The sequence below is a fragment of the Astyanax mexicanus genome, chromosome 7 (assembly GCF_023375975.1).
Source record: "Astyanax mexicanus isolate ESR-SI-001 chromosome 7, AstMex3_surface, whole genome shotgun sequence".
Classification (NCBI taxonomy): Eukaryota; Metazoa; Chordata; class Actinopteri; order Characiformes; family Acestrorhamphidae; genus Astyanax; species Astyanax mexicanus.
This window is the reverse complement of record NC_064414.1, coordinates 13,019,014-13,039,375: the sequence shown is the minus strand read 5'-3', so window position 1 is coordinate 13,039,375 and position 20,362 is coordinate 13,019,014. Positions and strand designations below refer to the sequence as shown.

The 20,362-nt window shown below is 40.6% G+C and overlaps 1 protein-coding gene across 1 annotated transcript in view; it reads left to right on the top strand.

Moving 5' to 3' along the window:
* The window catches only part of itga9 (integrin, alpha 9), a 137,820-nt gene that overhangs the window by 21,975 nt on the left and 95,483 nt on the right, over positions 1–20,362 (top strand). The window contains exons 2-3 of the mRNA XM_007237268.4: positions 602–729; positions 19,448–19,554. Of these exons, the coding sequence (XP_007237330.3) occupies positions 602–729; positions 19,448–19,554 (235 nt within the window). The remainder of the gene's footprint in view (positions 1–601; positions 730–19,447; positions 19,555–20,362) is intronic.

The following is a 20,362-nucleotide window of genomic DNA, read 5'->3' as shown; positions in this document are numbered from 1 at the left end:
TGCAACCCTAATCGTGATAATAGGGCTGTTCTGTCTTAAAAGTAGTCTATTATTTACTGTGAAGCTTTAAGTGTATTTATTGTATAATTGTTTTAGTTTGCAGTTTATATACATGCACTAAATATTCTGCAATATTCTTTGCTGCATTATATTATTTTATGCTATATTATTTATTTTGCCACATTATGATTATACTGTTAAACTATTATACTATATTCCTGAAATGAATGAATTATTTTAGTTTTCCTATATCGCCAAGTATATCGTTATCGCAAAAATACCCTGAAATATTGTGATATTATTTTAGAGCAATATCGCCCACCCCTAGTAATTACCATGGTTTTTAATCACAGTTTTCATGCATCTTGGCATGTTCTCCTCCACCAGTCTTACACACTGCTTTTGGATAACTTTATGCCTTTACTCCTGGTGTAAAAATTCAAGCAGTTCAGCTTGGTTTGATGGCTTGTGATCATCCATCTTCCTCTTGATTATATTCCAGAGGTTTTCAATTTAGTAAAATCAAAGAAACTACTACTACTACTACTGTTGTTTAATGAGCTTGTGACATGCTGAGTGACTGTGTTTGTGTTGTGCTCAGGATTCTGGTAGGAGCTCCCAGGGCTAACTCCTCCTTCAGCAGCTCAGTTCACTCTCCTGGAGCTGTCTATAAGTGCCGCATCCACAACAACCCGGAGCGACGCTGCACAGAGGTGGACCTGGGCAGAGGTAGGTAGTATCTGTCAGAGTGTAGCAATCAGTATGTGTTTTGTATCTGTGCGTATCTGGCCTCTTTGTTGTAGGCTGTAAGAACAAGCCTCTTTGTCTGAGCTGCTAGCTCTTTTATTCACCTGACCATACAATTCAAACTAGAAAATTTTGAGCAAAGCAATTGCGTCAAATTATTGAATGAAATTCAACGTATTTATCCAGGCTTACAGTGCAGAGCGGCTATAAAGTGACTGACAGTAAATACAGACAGATGTATAGTATGCAGTTACACATGTTCCTGCAGTTTTTTTCTTTTTTTCAGTTTAATGGAAATTTGTATCTAACCTGAGGAAAGAGGAAATAGCTGTTAACTCATCCTGTTGATTCAGTTCCTGAAGTTGTTGTGGTTGTGCTTGTTTTTGCTGCTGATAACAGGTTCTGTTATACTTTTCCTGTTGTAAACGTTTCAGGGTCCTGTTTGAGATTATTTTAGGTGTTTTGATTGACTGACTGATGTGCTCCATAAAATAGACCAGTTTTAATTATTTAAAAAATATATATATTTCTTATTTAACAACAGTAATACTGAGTAATGTGTGTGCAGTTAACTCTGATAAAATCAACTGATATGAATTTATATATTAAGCCATTATTAGTAAACTCTGCATTTACTTATCTTCTCTTTTAACTGTGAAGCATGGAAATCACAGTTTTTGTTCTTTCTGTGTTTTTTTATGATTTGTTGTGTTGTTAAAGTTCGTACTGAATTTGGAAAGAGAACTTTTAGGTCTCCACCGTCTGTCTGGAATGATCTCCAAAATTTCTGAACTTAAAAATTGGAACTTTGAGCTTTTTTAAGGTTGTGATGAAGTCAGTTGGGTCCAGATTGTCTTTGTGTAGGTGTTGTATGTGATATGTAGTATATAATCGTTTTAATCTATTCTTGTTAGCACTGTGTTGCTGCCAGTCTTGACCAGGTATCTCTTGAGAAAGAGATCTGTGATCTCAGCAGGATTAACCTGGTTAAATAAAGCCTAAAATCTCTTTATATCCTCTTGAGACCCTGCGTCCTCATGTGAGGACATCACATTTTTGCTTTTCTGCACCATTATACTTAATAATTTTGCAAAACGTTTACCCTTTGGCCTCATTTGGACACTGCTGTATCATCTAGTGGTCACATGACAACATTCAACACTCAAGTTGACAAAAAAACTCCAGTTCAGACAAAAACCTGGGCCAGATACAAAACTCTCATCCGATTTTATGTTTGATACTATTCTCCTGATGTTTATTTGCTCACTGTCGAGAGATAAAAGTTGTTTTTTGGACTAATTGGGTCAAAAGTAGTTCTTAAATTTTAAAATAAGCAATTTCTAATTGAAGACATCTTTTTTTTTGCTTGTTAGATCCTAAAGTCAGGGTCTGCAGAGGTTACAAACATGCTCTACTGTTATAAAAAAATTTATTACCTTACTACCTTTATCTTTTTTTGTCCCAAACTTGTTAGTTCCCAGATTCAAATTCTTATTAAGCAAAAGTTTGGGTCTCAAGAGGATATAGAATATTTTAGAATAATCTAAAAAAGATGTTTAATCAGATACACCTAGATGAACAATGAAGAACAATGTGTGACTGCAGGAGAGCAGGGATATTTTGATAGAAATGATGAATGTTTTGCCTAATATTTTCCAGACCATTGAGCCAACTGTTTGAGTTGTAGATCTCTTGGCTGGCTCGGAGCTCTTTTCTTGTGGTTGCTGAGAGAGAGAGTGGTTTATGTGGTATTAATACGTGCACTCCTGCTTACTCTGTGTGTCACTGAAGGAACACACAGAAATAAATGGTTGCTGCCAGCAGGCCTGGGGCCTGAGCTTTCCCTTCAACCCTGAACATGCATGAATCATGCTGTAAAAGACCCCTCATGGCACCGGGGGGCCTCCGAGAAATAGCACCAATAATATGGGAAAGTAGTGTCAATTACCCTGAAGTTTTATTGGACGAGCAGTTGTAAGTTGCTAGTGTTTTCGTGTGTTGGTGGATAGGGGCTGAGGTCTTGCTCTTATGACTGAGCCATTCATCATTCGTTACTGACAGAGAATACACAGAGATAAAGTTGCCATGTCCTGTGAACAACCCTATTATTCTAGAGCACAGGCCTGCCCCAGTAGTGAATGAGTGCATTTTTTATTATTTTTATTTAGATACTTTTGGCTTTCTGCTCCGTCTGTCCAGAAGACTTTCTTGTGTTTTTTTCTGTTTTTCTCTCAGCATTCTCAGCACACAAGCCCAGATTACAGTTTTTCTCAGTCACTTTGATGCATTTCTCAAATCAGAATTAATATTTGCACCACATAATGGATGAGCAGCTAATTCTAATACTTCAGTCTAAATCCTAAGTTTATGACCCAAAGGTATATAAAGCCAGCCTCATCCAGCTGTATGTTTTACTTCATTCCTGTTCCATTATATTACATTTCAGAATATAGAACACTTTTTTGAATTGGATTCCTTATTATTCTGGATTCTGATAAGATACTGTTATGTTCGTTTCTAACATCACTAGTTCCACTGAGTATATATGAGCACTTTAGTTTTAGCAAAAAAATCCAATATAAATGTAAAAAGTCTGCTTTACAGACTCTAACAAATATTTAAACTAATTTGAATGTAAAAACAGATGCAGTTAACCAGTGGCTGGCTGTTCTGGTAGGTAAGCCAGTTCAGCAGAGTAATGTATGATATATTGAGATCTGCATGACAGGAACAAATAATAATTTGGGAAACAGCAAACAGTTGTACAAGATAATTTGCTGTTTGTATAAAATAAATGAGAAATGGATTCTGTGACGAGCACAAGTGACTAGACGATTTGCAGATTGAACAACTGGTTTTGAGAACTTCAATTCTGATGTGATAAGTGCTCCTAAGCAACCAAGTAAAACTATAATATTTAAATGAGAAAAGTCCATAGAATTTGAACTTTTTTACTGCTAATAAGCATTTACCAACACTTTAGATACTTTTTGTAAATACAGATACATGTTCTAAATTCCTTATACAATTATACCTTATACAATTAACCACCATGTTTGTTTCCTGCACAAAAACATGGATCATCATTATCTAACTCTTTCAAAACTCTAACACATGTTCTCTGTTCTACATCTCCGTATAGTCAATCACTGTGAATCCGTGTATCATTCGTTCATTTGATATTCAATTGAGAATCAAAATCGGAAAATTAAAAAACCAATTCGTTTTTTCGTTTTTTCGTTTTTGAATATAATACCAAAAAACGAATAACGGCTTGTATTTTGTATTTTTATTTGGTTATCCAAACAAAAATTGGAAATTTAAAAAACGGACCAGGAGCCGAATTTGATTTTGATTTTGAACTTGACCCATTTGTGTGCCCCGGAAGTTACTGATTTGTTTATTCTTGGTGGGTTTCTGTTGCGCGGGAGTTCACTGCAGTGTTATCTACACAGTCTGTATTGCTGTAGGCTTTGGATGGAGTTGAGGATGGAGAGTTTTATCTTGTTCAGAGGAACTAAACGCGTTGCAGTGAAAGAAGACGATATGACAACAGAAAATACATGTCTTTTTCGCTTAAGGTCGTGTTGAACACAGAACCTTCTAACACTCATTGCAGAACATCGCTGGATCCCCATTTGCTGCAACGTGCACGAAATCTCTTCATGCGTCTTACCACCTTCAAAAAGATCTTTAATTAGGCCAGAATGTGGTTCCAGTCCGGCCATGCTGCCTACAGCAATACAGACTGTGTAGATAACACTGCAGTGAACTCCCGCGCAACAGAAACCCACCAAGAATAAACAAATCAGTAACTTCCGGGGCACACAAATGGGTCAAGTTCAAAATCAAAATCAAATTCGGCTCCTGGTCCGTTTTTTAAATTTCCAATTTTTGTTTGGATAACCAAATAAAAATACAAAATACAAGCCGTTATTCGTTTTTTGGTATTATATTCAAAAACGAAAAAACGAATTGGTTTTTTAATTTTCCGATTTTGATTCTCAATTGAATATCAAATGAACGAATGATACACGGATTACTGTGCAACCACTGTCATTTCATTTCCCTTATCCTGGACTAACTTTTCCTCTCCCTGTTCCGGTTTAACTAAACCTTGTCCTGGACTAACTATTCCTTCTCCCCTCATCCAGACAGACTATACACTGGACACACTTAGTCCCTTTTGTATGTGTACATGTCACTGACAGCACCTGGCCATGTCGCATGCTAAGTCCAGATGCAGCTGTGGTTGTCTTAAATATAATTTATTAATAATAATCTCTACATTCAAAAGTGTGGATCAGTTTTAATAAGTTTGAACCTGCTATTGTTGCAGAAGCAGTTATTTTTTACTGTATTTAAGGTTCGGAAAATTAGGTATTTAATTTTGGGCTGCTGTAGGCAAGTAATTGTAAATAAGATCCAGAATTGTGTTAGTGGGTAAGCTTGTTTGTTCAGGTTACAATGTTACAAACATGCTAATTAAATGCATATTGTGTAATAGTGTAATACCACCACAGAATGTATTAATAGTATAGTCCACAACAGACAGATGTTGTGTTAAGTGTGATTAAAGTTGTGAAGATGTGACTACAGATTAGACTAAAAGACTAAAAAATGTATATAATAGGTGTCGGAGTCACTACATACAATACGTCACAAGACAATTTTCTACTACACTTCATGGCATCTGTGTTACTGAAGAGGATAAAATATTCCTAAATGAGTAAATATTACAGGAATTATGGATTTGTTTTACAGAATTTAACAACCAATATTCTTCACCACACGTTTACCCTATTCATTAATTATAGCACCACAACGTGGAGTAATGAAGCAGTAACTTTAGTAAGTCTAATTGGGGAGTAAGTCTTGAGTGCCTATGTTTCAATTAAATGATCCATACTTGACATGACATATTGATAATGTGTCACAAATTAAAACAATATAAAATATATTGTGAAATGGATATTGTGTCCCACTCCTATATCTTACTCCCATTACTGTACTTCTCATTTGTCCACTAACATTCATTTGGACATCTTTCTCTGAAAAAAAGTGCACACTTCATTTTTCAGTAGGAAGCTCAGAACCCATTTAAAACCATAATAAGGGAGTTTGGCTTTAAAAGACAGATGTTATGTCTTAGTTTAATGTAATAGGGCTATTTGGTTGACTGTGTAAGGGGAGTATGATAAAATGAGTGATGAATTGAGTGCTTGTGCAATACTTACTGAATACTTACTCTTCAGAATCAAAGGGAGGTTTAATCTAAGTATGAGCATGTGACAAAATTCTCAGTCCATATCTCCCTGTGGCTTCTGTTTGGTCCCTGGAGTTTTCCTACATATTGGGTTGCCTATGTATTTTTATGCAGGGATTCTGTAAAAAATAGTGTTAAAGAAATGCTTAAAGCTCACCTTCCGCGAAAATCCGATTTTTCTTGTTTTTTGTGGAATACAGTAGGTCTCTCCGAGTTGAATGTGTACACCTGCACATTAAACTGTTTTGCAGCCCCCATTGTCTGCAGGAGCTAAGCAAAGAAATCCCCCCTCCCCCCCTCCGAAAAACGGGTGAATTTTGAATTATCTTTCTGCCTACGTAGGCAGAAACTCACAGACCAGCCCACCTTGGCTCGAGAAACTCCCAGAGGCGGAGCTGAAGCGACGCAACATCACCACTCATCAGTTAGGAGGTGGGAGGCAGTGAGCGGCAGAGCGGTGGAGGGGCGTCGCAGTGCTCCTAGCCAATCAGAGGAGAGATATTTGCATGCTGTTTGCATGTATGAATATTCATGAGCAAAGCTGGAATCCGGTCATTTTAGACACACCCCTAAAACAGTCCATTAAAAAAGAGCTATACAGAGACACCTGAGCACTTTTTTTTTAACAAAAACGGCTCACATGTCATTCATTCATACTAGAGACCACAACTAGACATTTTAAAATGAAAGAAAAAACGACGGAAGGTGAGCTTTAAGTTTTTAGAACTTCTGGAAATGGGCATAAATAGTCAACCAGTCAATCAGTAAAATCAGTGCTTATGTTAGCGTGTAGTTGAGTTGTAAAATATTACTAGTCATTGTTTGCATTGCTTGAGATGCTATAAAAAGAATTGTATTATAGTGTGATTAAGCTTCTTATTGAAAATTATGGTACAGTATGTTTGACAGGAAGAAGCGAGAAGGGATGCAATGATTGGTCGACCTTGTGGACAAAGTCGATTATAAAAATGATTCAAACTGCACTGCACCACACAAAGTGCTGGGGACAGAAATGCAGTGGGGGAGAGACTCATTCACACTAATACATTTGGTTAAATGGGACATATCATTCAAAACTCACTTTTTTGCATGCATTAGTATTTCCCTTTTGTGTCTCTACCGCCCCTTTAAACAGTACATGCGCAAAAAAATCCATCAGTCTGTTTTCTGTGAGTCAGCTGACAGAGTTTGGTGTCAGTAATCATATGCTTTTATGTGCTGTTTGGATGCATCTTTACTGTAATGTCACAATAAGGAAACCCGCATAGAACCACCCTGGCACCACCCCTCACCCATCAACCCCCACCAGAGCCCCACACACTCCACCATTTCCATCATTGAGAACCTCAGACAGTACACAGCAGAATTAGCCAGCAGACTTTGTCTGAGGGAGGGATCTGTACCTACCTTGTCTGTGGCAAGTCAGCAGATGAGGGAGATGTAAGAACTTTAAAATAATGAGTTTTGGGCTTCCATCGCAGTAGAGCATGAACTAGCTTGTTTGTGTTTTGCCATTTAGCACAAGCTAACTCTAAAGTGGGGTAGTATTTGACTTACATCTGCCATTATTTAATTTGCTATGGGAAATTGTTAAGTTATATTAAGGCACAGACTGGACATTCACAGATGCATAAATGGAGCTGTGCCCACAGGAGGTAGTGAATTTTAGGGGATGGCAGAAATAGTCGTTGACTAATCAACTGATCAAAACATAATCGCCAGAGTAGTCAACTACCAAAGTAGTAATTAGTTGCAGCCATAGTTACTAGGTAACTTGAGAAACCAGCTGACAAATTCACTGTTTGCAATATTTATTATATAGCTACATGTAAATTTGCCCTTGTTTTAGCAAATAAGCAGCATTTCCTCTATTATTGAGAGGATATCATCATGTAAAAATAAGATTAAATTGCAGAACTGAATATTAAAAGGATTATTGCAGTTTAGCTGTATGAGAGACTGTGTTGGCTGTTTGTGTTCTTTATCAGCTGTGAAATCATCCGTAAAGGAAAGGGAACAAACCTTCAGTAGAACCTTCAGTTTTTAAAGGAATGTGCAAACCAGCTTTCTGATTGGTTGTCACAGCCACATGTCACTGTTTATTTGCTTAAAGTTGAGCAGAGCTCAGCTTGATTATGTCGCTGGATTCACCCACTTTGCTACCTTCTCTAGTCACACCCACTTTGCTTCACGCCGCTGGGTGTGGCCGTGATATTTGTGTCAGTGTTTAATATTGTGTGTTATAAAGTAATTAATTACTTATGTCCTTTTGTATACTCAAACTAAAAAATACTTAAAGGACCATTAACAATTATATTTTCTGTAGTTACTTATAATATGATCAGGATAAACACTGCTTGGCCAAAAAAAAAAGTTGCCACCAAAAAAACTCTATCTACACACTCTCAATCTTTGATTGCTTTGATGTATTCACGGTGGCATTGTTTCAATAAGCTTCTGCAATGTCACAAGATTTATTTCAATCCAGTGTTTAGTTAATTTTTCACCAAGATCTTGCAGCATTGATGATGGTTAAGTCTCTCCAGCACATCCCAAAGATTCTCAATGAGGTTAAGGTCTGGACATGTGTGAAAATGATGATCTCATGCTCCCTGAATCACTCTTTCACAATACCAGCACCATGAATCCTGGTCATCTTGGAATATGCTTGTGCCATCAGGGAAGAAAAAATGCATTGATGGAATAACCTGGTCTATATTCAGTATATTCAGGTAGTCAGCTGACCTCATTCTTTCAGCACATACTGTTGCTGAACCTAGACCTGCAGACCAACTGCAGCATCAACCCCAGATCTTATAGTTAGTTTAATCCAGATGACGGCAGTGTATCACCAGATATAAAGGAAACATGCTGAGTTTAAACATTGGCAAATCTTGACCTCAGAGCTTCAGGCAGTATGTTCTTATTTGAACTGTGGGGTTTGTCACGGAAATCTGTCTGGGTTTTAGCACCCAAGCCTCCACCTAAGCTTACAGCCATTCCCGCAGTCCCATTTCCACACTCAGGGTTGCCAGATATAGACAATAACATGCAAATAGTTTGTCAATCTTGCATCCTGCATGAGCTTTGCATCTCGGGAGGGGAAGGTTTGGCAGAAAACTCTATCCAGTGGAAATTTGATTCCTGTATTCAGTTCACACATTCGCTTACATGTATTACTTTATTTATGATTGTTCCTTTAAACTGCCCATGATGAGCAGGACTGAACTAAAGAAGTTGGACTAAAGAAATTTACAGCAAGTTGGTGCTCACAATCTCACAATCTGCTCTGAATATCAATTTTACAGACCTTTTTTCACACTAGTGAGCTCCTGCTTGATGCTATGAGCTGGAAAAGGCACTAGCCTTGAATATCAAAGGACAGAGTGTGGGCAGTCTCTCTGTTTTTTTCGCTGGATTACCCTTTAACCTGCAGTTCCACAGTTCCACCCCCTCATCCCCGGTCAGTGTGCTCTGGAGTCGTATCACTGACGGATCCGGAGAGAGGCTGGGAGGTGAGCCATCAACTGACTGAGCTGGTCACAACCCCAGTCTGCAGAGCACTCAGAGCTCATGCAGATGAGAAAACAAACACGTCTGTTATTGAGATCGCAGGAGTAGGATAAGCTGGAGATCTGATGAGATGTTTATAGTCTGGGGAGCATTCCTTACTCTTCTGCTCATGGATTTCAAAGGGAGTTGTGCTCCTTGTTGACGTGTGTAATAAGTAGTGTTATTTGGGCAATGTTAATGCTATCAGTTGTCAGATGTTGTGTTTAATGGTCTTGTTTTTATGGTACACATTTGCAGTTTATATTTGCTCTGGTGTCAGTAATGTTCTGAAGTCTGAAGTCCTCATTTTTCAGTGAGAGATTTGTGTTGTTTAATCATAATAATAAATGTCTGGAGGGGGGTGAAGAGAACACAGGGAAGAGTTCAGCCGTGCGTTTTATCCACCTTTGGACGGAGGTTGATGATGCTGGTGCATTAAGTCTGCTGTGGAGTGGGAGAGCCGCAACTCAAGCCAAAGCAAACAACCACTGTCCCAGAAGCTGTCACCCTTGCTCTCCAATGTATCAATGTATCAGTCTGCTTCTAGATCATAGGCTGGAGGAGGGGGTGGGTTCAAAAAGCTCTGAGCATGAGCAGATATATTTCAGCAGCACTATCTACTTCATCTGTAAATACCTACCTCTGTATCTGCTCTCTCTACTCTAACTACACTGGCATGCAAAAGTTTGGACACCCCTGGTCAAAATGACTTACTGTTACTGTGAACCGTTCAACAAGCTGAAGATGAAATCATCTCCAAAGGTCATACAGTTAAAGAGGAAACACACTTTAATTTATTTGGCATGTTAGGGTTATGGCTTGATGCAATTATTAAAACTTTATACACCCAGACTTCTCTAACCTTGTCCAAAAAATCAGCAGCAGTTCCTCTAAGCAGCTGCCTAGCACCCTGATAATGAAAATGATTGTGGCCCAAGAAATAGGAACAAGCTATAAAAATTGAGCAAAGCATTTTGCCAAAGCAAGTTAACCTTTTCCTCAGTTCCAAATGTGGTGAAATGGCAGTTAACAGGAACAATGAAGGTAAAGATAAGGTTTGGAAAAAACCTGCATCCTCACAACAAATTCAGTATCAGGATTTTTAAAAGAAATATCTAAACAAGCCTGAAGCATTTTAAAAACAAGCCTGAAGCATTTTGAAAGTCCTGTGGAGCGATAATTTAACCCTTTGGTTGCAATGAGCAAAGATATGTTTGAAGAAAAAGGGGTGGAACATTTAATTAAATTAACACCTCTCCAACCATAAAGCATGGGCGTGGAGCAATCATGTTTTGAGGTTGTGTTGCAGCCAATGGCACGGGGAGCATTTCATGGGGAAAGAGAAGACTGGATTCTATGAAATTCCAGCAAATTCTGGAAGCAAACGGAACACCATCTGTAAAAAAGCTAAAGTTGAAAAGAGGAGGTGCTTCAAGAAATGGATAATGATCCTAAACACAGCATCTCACAGAACTGGAAGACATTTGTAAGGAAAAATAGATAAAAGTCCATCAAAAAAGAACTGAAATACTCTCAATTGGCTACAAAAAGTGTTTTTATTAAGCTGAGATACTTGCCAAAAAGAGTGCTACTAGGTACTAACTGTGCAGTGTGTCCAAACTTTTGCATTACACTGTTACAACAGAGATGCCACACGAATGTCATTTACATTGACATTTGCAATGTCTTCTGGAAGCTGAAGAATGCTGCCACCTGCATAATTCTATCCCAAGACTTTTGCATGTCAGTGTACTTTGGGATATGGGTGCATGTCGTAACCCTGATTGATCATGTAATAATGATTATTGCAAATGAAGTAGAAATCTGTTAAAAAAGGGTTTAAAAAATGTTTACAGTTTCATTTATTCAAAGCATTTAGAGCACGTGTGTCAAACACAAGGCCGGTGGTCCGGGTGTAGTATTTGGTATTCTATAAATACTGGCTCCTTTTACAATCCCCAGCATGATTTAGCATGATGTGCCTGTGTACTGTACATTAGAATGCATTGTGCTAATGTCTTCGGTTGTGTTACCATCAATTGAGATATACTTTAGGACCTGTGGTGGCCATACATGCCATAACCATGACACCCCCACCACCATGTTTCACAGATGAGGTGGTATGCTTTGGATCAGAGACTGTCACGTGCGGGTGCAGGGAGGACGCGGAGGCGGACGCAAATGCAAACAAAATGGGATTTATTAACGAAACCAAATACAAAATACACAGGGATTTTACCGAAAAACAGGACTGAGGAAACTGGGGAAAACATGGAGCACTGACAGACGATAAACGTACAAGGATCGACACCGGGGAAATGGAACACGGACCTTAAATAGAGGTGCACACACACAGGGAACAGGAAACACCTGGGACGAAGGGGCGGAGCTACAAATGAACACAGGTGAGTGGAAAAACACTGGGAATGAAACACAGACCTGAGAATAACACAGACATAAGAAGCAGACAGACTAAAGACCTGACAGAACCCCCCCTTTAAAAAACAGATCCCCAGGAGCCGGGCAAGAGGGGGTGGAAAACACAACAGGATACCAAACAAGACTAAGACTGAGCACAGACGAGAGGAGACTGGCCAAAGGACGGGACAGGAAACTGAAACACAGACTGGACCCTAGACAACAAAGGGGACTGGACTGGAGATCTAACAGGGGACTGGACTAAGGATGTGAACGGACATTGGACGTTAGACTGGACACTTGACACAAATGGAGACTGGATATTGGGCAGGACAGGGGACGGGAAATGAGACTGAACAGGGGACTGGACAGTGGGCATAAACGGAGACTGGACATTGGGCTGGACAGGGGATACAGACTGGGACTGGATTGGAGACTGGAGAGGTGGGAAAAGCAGAGACCGGACAGGGGACAAGTACTGAGACTGGACAGAGGGCTGTACATCGGGCAGGGATGCAGACAGGGCAGGGGACATGAACAAAGACTGGACAGGGGACGGAGACTGGACGAAAAACTGGACAGGGGGTTGGACGTTAGACTGGGACAGAGACTGGACTGTGGACGAGAGAACCGGGACAAATACACTTACAGGGACAGAAACTAGCACAGTGACGGGGACAGGAACAGAAAAACCTAAGGGGACAGGAACATGAATGAACACAGATACGGGGACCAGGACAGGGAGAGACAGGGGGACCAAAAACATAGGAGGGTGCCCAGGACCAGCAAAGTACCAGTGGGTACCACGTGGGTGGCAGGCACTGCAGACACAGGAGCGGCGGACACCGCTGGCACTGGAGCTGAAGCAGTGGGTACCACGTGGGTGGCAGGCACTGCAGACACAGGAGCGGCGGGCACCGCTTGGGCAGGCGCGGCGGGTGCCGCGGGCACAGAGTCAGAGGCGGCCGGAGCCGCGGGCACAGAGTCAGAGGCGGCCGGAGCCGCGGGCACAGAGTCAGAGGCGGCCGGAGCCGCGGGCACAGAGTCAGAGGCGCCCGGAGCCGCGGGCAGCGCTGATACAGCTGGCGAAGACGCCGATTCAGCGGGAGCTGAGAGTGCGGCTGCCGCCAAGATCCGGCCTGGAACCGCAGATTCAGCAGTGGGCGAGGCTGTAGAAACCGGACCGGAGCTTGCTTCTGGAGCAGGAGTCGCAGACCTGGAATCCGGCCGGGCTGGAGAGCTGGAAGCCGGTGGGGCTTGAGAGCTGAAAGCAGGTGGGGCTTGAGAGCGAGGTGGAGCTAGCAGGCTAGCTAGCTTAGCCTGAGCTTCAGAGAGCGGCGCTTTCTCGGGGGGCGGCGCGGCCACCGCTGAAGTCTCGGGGAGCGGATGAGCCGCGGGGGTCTCGGAGCGCGGAGCCTCAGCCGCGAGCTTCTCGGAGCGCGGATGAGCCGCGGGGGTCTCGGAGCGCGGAGCCTCAGCCGCGAGATACTCGGAGCGCGGATGAGCCGCGGGGGTCTCGGAGCGCGGAGCCTCAGCCGCGAGATACTCGGAGCGCGGCGTCTCGGCCACGGGATTCTCGGAGCGCGGATGAACCACGGGAGTCACAGAGCGTGGCGTCCGATCCGCTGGCTTCACGGAGCGCGACGTATCGGCCGCGGGATTCTCGGAGCGCGCCGTCTCGGCCGCGGGATTCTCGGAGCGCGGCGTCTCGGCCGCGGGATTCTCGGAGCGCGCGTCTCGGCCGCGGGATTCTCGGAGCGCGGCGTCTCGGCTGCGGGATTCTCGGACCGCGGATGAGCCACGGGAGTCACAGAGCGTGGCGTCCCATCCGCTGGCTTCACGGAGCGTGGCGTCTCGGTCGCAGGATTCTCGGAGCGCGGCGTCTCGGCCGCGGGATTCTTGGAGCGCGGATGAGCCACGGGAGTCACAGAGCGTGGCGTCCCATCCGCTGGCTTCACGGAGCGTGGTGTCTCGGTCGCGGGATTCTCGGAGCGCGGATGAGCCACGGGAGTCACAGAGCGTGGCGTCCCATCCGCTGGCTTCACGGAGCGCGGCATCTCGGCCGCGAAAGTCACTGAGCGCGGATAGAGTACAGCCCCTGGGGGAAACGGCAATGGAGTACGGGCTGGTGCGGGGTAGAGCTCCTCCTCCTCCTCGGAGCTACTGGGCGCACATCCCAGGTAGTCCCACGGGCTGCGCGCCACTTGCCTCGGGTACTCATGGCTACTGCCAAACACGGGATGAGACCCGAGGCTCAACGCACCAGCCCTTAGCGCCCCCCCAAGAAAATCCTCCCCCGTAAAGGGATCCTCTTCATGCTGGCGGGACCCCTTAGAACGTCTACCCCGAGGCCTGTGGCGTCCTTTAGGCCTCGGGGATTCCAACGCCGGGGTCCCGCATGGTGCATGGCGGATCGCCAACCTGGAGCCGGTCCACTTGTTTGCTGCCTCCATATTTAGGTCGATCCTTCTGTCAGATGCGGGTGCAGGGAGGACGCGGAGGCGGACGCAAATGCAAACAAAATGGGATTTATTAACGAAACCAAATAGAAAATACACAGGGATTTTACCAGAAAAGGACTGAGGAAACTGGGGAAAACATGGAGCACTGACAGACGATAAACGTACAAGGATCGACACCGGGGAAATGGAACACGGACCTTAAATAGAGGTGCACACACACAGGGAACAGGAAACACCTGGGACGAAGGGGCGGAGCTACAAATGAACACAGGTGAGTGGAAAAACACTGGGAATGAAACACAGACCTGAGAATAACACAGACATAAGAAGCAGACAGACTAAAGACCTGACAGAGACAGTTCCTTTTTCTCTCTGCAATTTACTCTTACCATCACTTTAATGGTCTCAACTCTCCACAAGGTCTTTTTACAATAGTTTAAACTAAAATCTGGTCATATCCGGTGGCTAACTGGTGGCTTGCGTCTTGTTGTGTAGCCTTTGTATTTCTGATAGGAAACATCTACCTCCTGAAGGCTATTTCTACTCTTTTCAAATTGAGGATTTTTTGTACTATAGTGAGGATTGTTCTGTCATCAGCAGTGGAGGTCTTTTTGTCTTACCAGTTCCTTTGCAATTAATGAGCTCACCTGTGCTATCATTGATTTTGGCAACCCCAGGGTTGGACCAATATCTCCAAATGTTTTATTCTCATTTATAATGGCTTGTTTAACTTTTATTGGCACATCTCTTGCCCTCATGTTGAACAATGGCAATGGCTGTTAGAAAGAAGCTTGGAAGTAAGCCCAGGAACATCATATTGTAAAAAGTATTAGGACACCTGTTCAGTCTTTGCTTTGTTTAAAATCAAGGTATTCAAATTTAATTACTGCACATTTGTTGGAGTAACTGCCTCTGCTGTCTAGCCTATGCTTTTTACTACATTTTGGAACATTGATGTGCACATTTGATTGCATTTAATGACAGCAGTATTTACTGATCTCCAGCTCCATTATTCTAGAGAACACAGTTTTAATCCTTTATACCCCTCTAGTCTACACGTCATTAGACATGGTGCCCTATAGGCTCATTCTTATGTGCTTCATAGACTAGGCATGCTGTGTGTGTTCTTTTGTGCAAAAGTTTGATTTAAACAATCACAATATATGTCCTTGTTTATAGTATCTTGATATTTTCTCAGTATATTAAATCTCCATCCCTGTATAGTGATACATATCGGTTTGCCAAGTTTTTGCCAACACACAGGACTAAAACATGTGAAGGTAAAATAATATCTACATTTTTGAAAGCACTGTATGAGACTTTCTGTGTAGATATATAGAGAAGAACAATTTAACCACACAAAGAACCATGTAAGCAAATATCAATAGTTTTTTGAGTTGTTTATAGTTATGTATTTCCACATGACTTTACTAAAGAATTTAGTTAAAAGTTAAAACTATATAGTAAATGACCAAAAGAGATTAAATAGTTTTAAGCTAAGACATTTATTCATACCAAAGCATTTGCAGGACACGCCCATCATATTAGAGATAGGCGCGTGTAAATAATTACCAGCTGCTGCTACACAATTATTACTGTCTCTCTCCTAGAATACAGGGACATACCAAAATAAATTGGGTTTTTTTCACAATTTTAATTGTGACAATAAATCCTAATATTGTTGTGACATTTCATTTTTAAGTGATTTAAACATTACTTTAAATATAATTACACTTTGCTAATCGAACAGTTATTATTAGTGTGCATTTTATTATCCACTTTTTAAATCTTAGATCTTAAGGGAAGAGAAAAAAGTGTGTCTTATTGTTATTAATCACAGAATACTGATATGATTCAACCAATCAACACAGCTAATTATAACACAAAGTAAAATATTATTGGACGCTAATATAATGCTAATATAATGTAAATATAACATGTAAATAGTCCAGAGCTTTGATGCAAAGTAAATAAGTAAATAAGCTCTATATAAGGAGTAGAGTTTATACTGCATGCTGTTTTGCAGCACTATGTGCTGTAGAGCTGGTTGTTTGACTGTCTTGTCAGTCTGTCTCTTTCATCTCGGCTGAATCTGACACAGAGCCATGTATCTGACTGCTGCTTACTCAGGGCCATAAACTCCACTGGTCTTCATTAACTCTGAGCTATTTGGAGCTCTGAGCTCGGGAGATGTTGACGTTATAAGGCCAATCAGAGAGCAGATCTTGAGAACTACAGATCTACAGTCAAAGGAAATTCTGTTGAGCCTCTCTGTCTCTAATTTGAAACAGTTTTTTGTGGGGTTTTTTATTCCATAAAACAGTGCACTAAAAAAAGGCTTTTCTATTGTTTGCAATAGGGATAATGATACTCTTGGCGATATGACAAATTATGTCAAGTACACACTACTGCGTGATACTAATAATGCACTCCAAATATATCTATATATCCAGGATTAAAGTAAAAGAAATGATATCGGACACATATAATCTGTCTTTAGTATAGATATAAAACAAAAATGAGAACATTCTGAATTTTTCTTTTGCTAAAAACAGCAAAAAAGTAGTATCATGATGTAATAATTAGGTTTGTGTGATATGGCACAATATTTCAGGGTATAATATAGTTCATGATATTATTGCGTATGATACGATATGGCACACCCCTAGTTTGCACAAAATTTTCTTTTTAGTATTTAGTATCTTATAGCAATAATACAAAGGCAGAACAGAGTTATAAGAGTATCAAGAAAGGTAACATGGTAATTCATTTAGCTAGTCTTTAAGTAACGTAGTTATTTTGTTTACATAAAAGTACATCAGCATAGTTAGATACTTACATTTCTTATAGCAGTTTTGTTAAATATGAAGCTCCATGCCCATTTGAACTAATTACAGGGCAGTTTGGTTTGTGCACAACGAGAAGAGTAATATTGGTAATTGTGTTGAGGTTAGAGCCAAAGCTGCTAATGGATGTATTCTCAAAAATTAGTACATTTCTCAAATTTCTGCAAATATATATATTTTTTTTTTCATGGAAAACACTGTTTGAAAAAAAACTTGAACATAACTTGAACATAACAGTGTACAGCTTGTATATCAGGACTGTTTGCAGGTTTTTTTTTGTGTATCAGCTTTAGAATAGATGATGACCATGCAGAGAGATTTGATGCAGTGTGTGGTATATGGTCTGAGCACTGTAAGCTGCCCTCCCACTTATTCAACCTCTGCAGCAATGCTGGCAGCACTCATGCATCTCTTTATTGAAGCCCACCTGTGGATGCGACACTGAACACTTAGACCCTCATGAGGAGTGTTCTGAGTGGAACCTGTCCTGCAAAGCTGCTTTATGACCTTGGACACTGTGCTGTAGCTCCGTTTCAGGGTGTTAGCAAACCTCTTATAGCCTAGAACATCTTTATGGAGAGCAACAATTCTGTTTCTCACATCCTCAGAGAGTTCTTTGCCATGTTGAATATCCAGTGGCCAGTGTGAAAAAACTGAATGAAAATGTATCTGATTAGTTCAAAACTTCGGTTCCTTTCATCAACTATGCTAAATCATAACCATGTATGATTTATAGCTGAGAGTTCTATTTGAGGTTAAAGTTCATGGAGCTTTTAAAAAAAGGAGCTTGAGATATGCAGATTTGGTGGCTGAAGTGAGAGCGCGTGGGTGGGAAGTAATGTTACAGCAGTAGAGAGTAGTTTACATGGAACTTGCTTTGATGCTGTTCTGATATTAGCTTTTCCACTGAGTTGCAGCAGAGCTAAACCAGATGATAGTAGATGAGGTAGTACTGAATACAGTGACTTCCTGCAGCAGGAAGTACCAGGACATCCTGTAAGACAGGTGTTTTTCCCGGGTGGTGCAGAAAGCAAAGTGCAGTTGTGGTTTTAAACAAGTCAAATTTGTAATGTTTCAGCTGGAGGATTTGGTAAAAGGTGCTTTTTTTAAGAATTTAAAAGACCTGAATAGCAAATAAATAATCAATTTCCAAAAGACTTTGTATTTTCTAGGAATGCATTATATTATCTGAATTATATCAGTATTGGCTGATAATTGCTTGTGTTTTTAGGAACTACTACAATTGATCAACACTTGGCAAAAATGTGAAAACTATGTGAAAATTGTATTGTTTGGATACAGCAAAAAAATAAAGTTAATTTGTTTCTAAAGTTATGCCGGTGTGTCTAGACTCTCTCTTTAAGTTATAAATGTGTGTATCAGCATCAGCAGATATGTACATGTGTAATAGCAGATATCGGCATCAGCCCAGAATTCCCACATCTGTGCATCACTAGTACTTACACTGGCATCCAGGTTTTTTTATACAGGTACTGAATCAGTATTGTTTTCTAAATGCTAAAATAGGAGATATTTAGCCTCTTTTCTCTGTAGTGTACTCCGCTTTCAAAAGACAGGTGTAAAGCTTCTCAGTTAGTAATAAACTGTTTTTAAGACAGTACTGATAGAGAACTAATATTATCACCATGTGCTTTTTTTAATCTCTATATTATTTGGGATGCAGTAGAACAGGAGACTCAGAATGTTCTGAAGGTGCTTCTAAAGACCAGGAAGGGATTTCCAGATGCAGTTCTTATAACATGGACCAGAATTTTTTTTCAGCATCTTGTGAAATCCATGCCGTGAATTATCAAGGCTGTTTTTTGAGGTTCTATCTAGTTTCACATGTAAAGTCCTCAGTGCGAGAATTCTTTGTAATTGAAGAAGATTAAATGTAAAGATTTAAATAAAATTCATTAAATGCTTTTCATAAACATGTTATTACAAGGAGTTATAAACATAATGACATTCTTTAAGTTACATTGCTGATCGTAAATGACTACGTTTGGGAAAGGTGTGTATAGTATACAGCACTGAAAGCTGTTTAAAATGAGATGATTATGAATCAAAGATGACACTAAAAAATGGTCTTGCTGAACAGTCTGCATGATTCTGCATGATTCTGTTTGTTTAAATGATCCACTGTCCTTTTTCAGGGAACAAGCAGAGGGAGTCATGTGGGAAGACGTGCCAAGGGGACCGGGATGATGAGTGGATGGGGGTCAGTCTGGCAAGACAAGATAAACCAAATGGCAAAGTTCTGGTACGTTCTTGAGAAACTGTTTTATTATGCAGCAACATAAACACTATTTAACATTAAAGAATAAACAATTTCATTTTTTAGCAGATATTCACAGTCATTTTATTCAAGATGTTTTATTATTAATCAGAGAAATGATGAAGACACATAGATGAATTATGTATTATATATAAAAATATATAAAAAATCTTGTTTTTCAGCATAAAAATATATTTATTCAGTATACTGAAATGACAGATAAGTGTAATTGTGCATTTTGGGATATTACTGTCTCTTGTTTTTATCTTCATTTTTCCTATATGGCACGCACACACACACACAGCTTCTGCTTTTCTGACAATAATAAATAATTACAAAAATGTTATGTAAACTGTTTGCACACATATTTGCCGCTACATTTAAAAGAACTGAAACCATTAGGGCCCTATTTTAGTGATCTATTGGCGAGTCGTCAACCGTGCATGACGCAACTTGATTTTGGGGCGAGTCAGTGTGCCTTGCACAGATGAAAATGTGAAAAAGGCGTGTACTTATTCTCTTCATTAATCATGGGTGTGTTTTAGGTGTAACATAAAATAAATTGATTGATGTAAAAGTTTGCATAGTTGCCAACAGGCTTGCACTATGGGATTGTGCACTGCTGCATGTTCATGTGTGTGTAACAAGCGGGGTATACGCGCATTAGGCTCGAGTCAAGATAGCCATGAACGCCTGACTGTTGACGGCTTTCTAGGTTGTTTTTAGTGAGTGCTGCAGCTGTGTTTTCTGTTGCCAAGATAGCAATACGCCAGAAATGTACCTGAACACACCT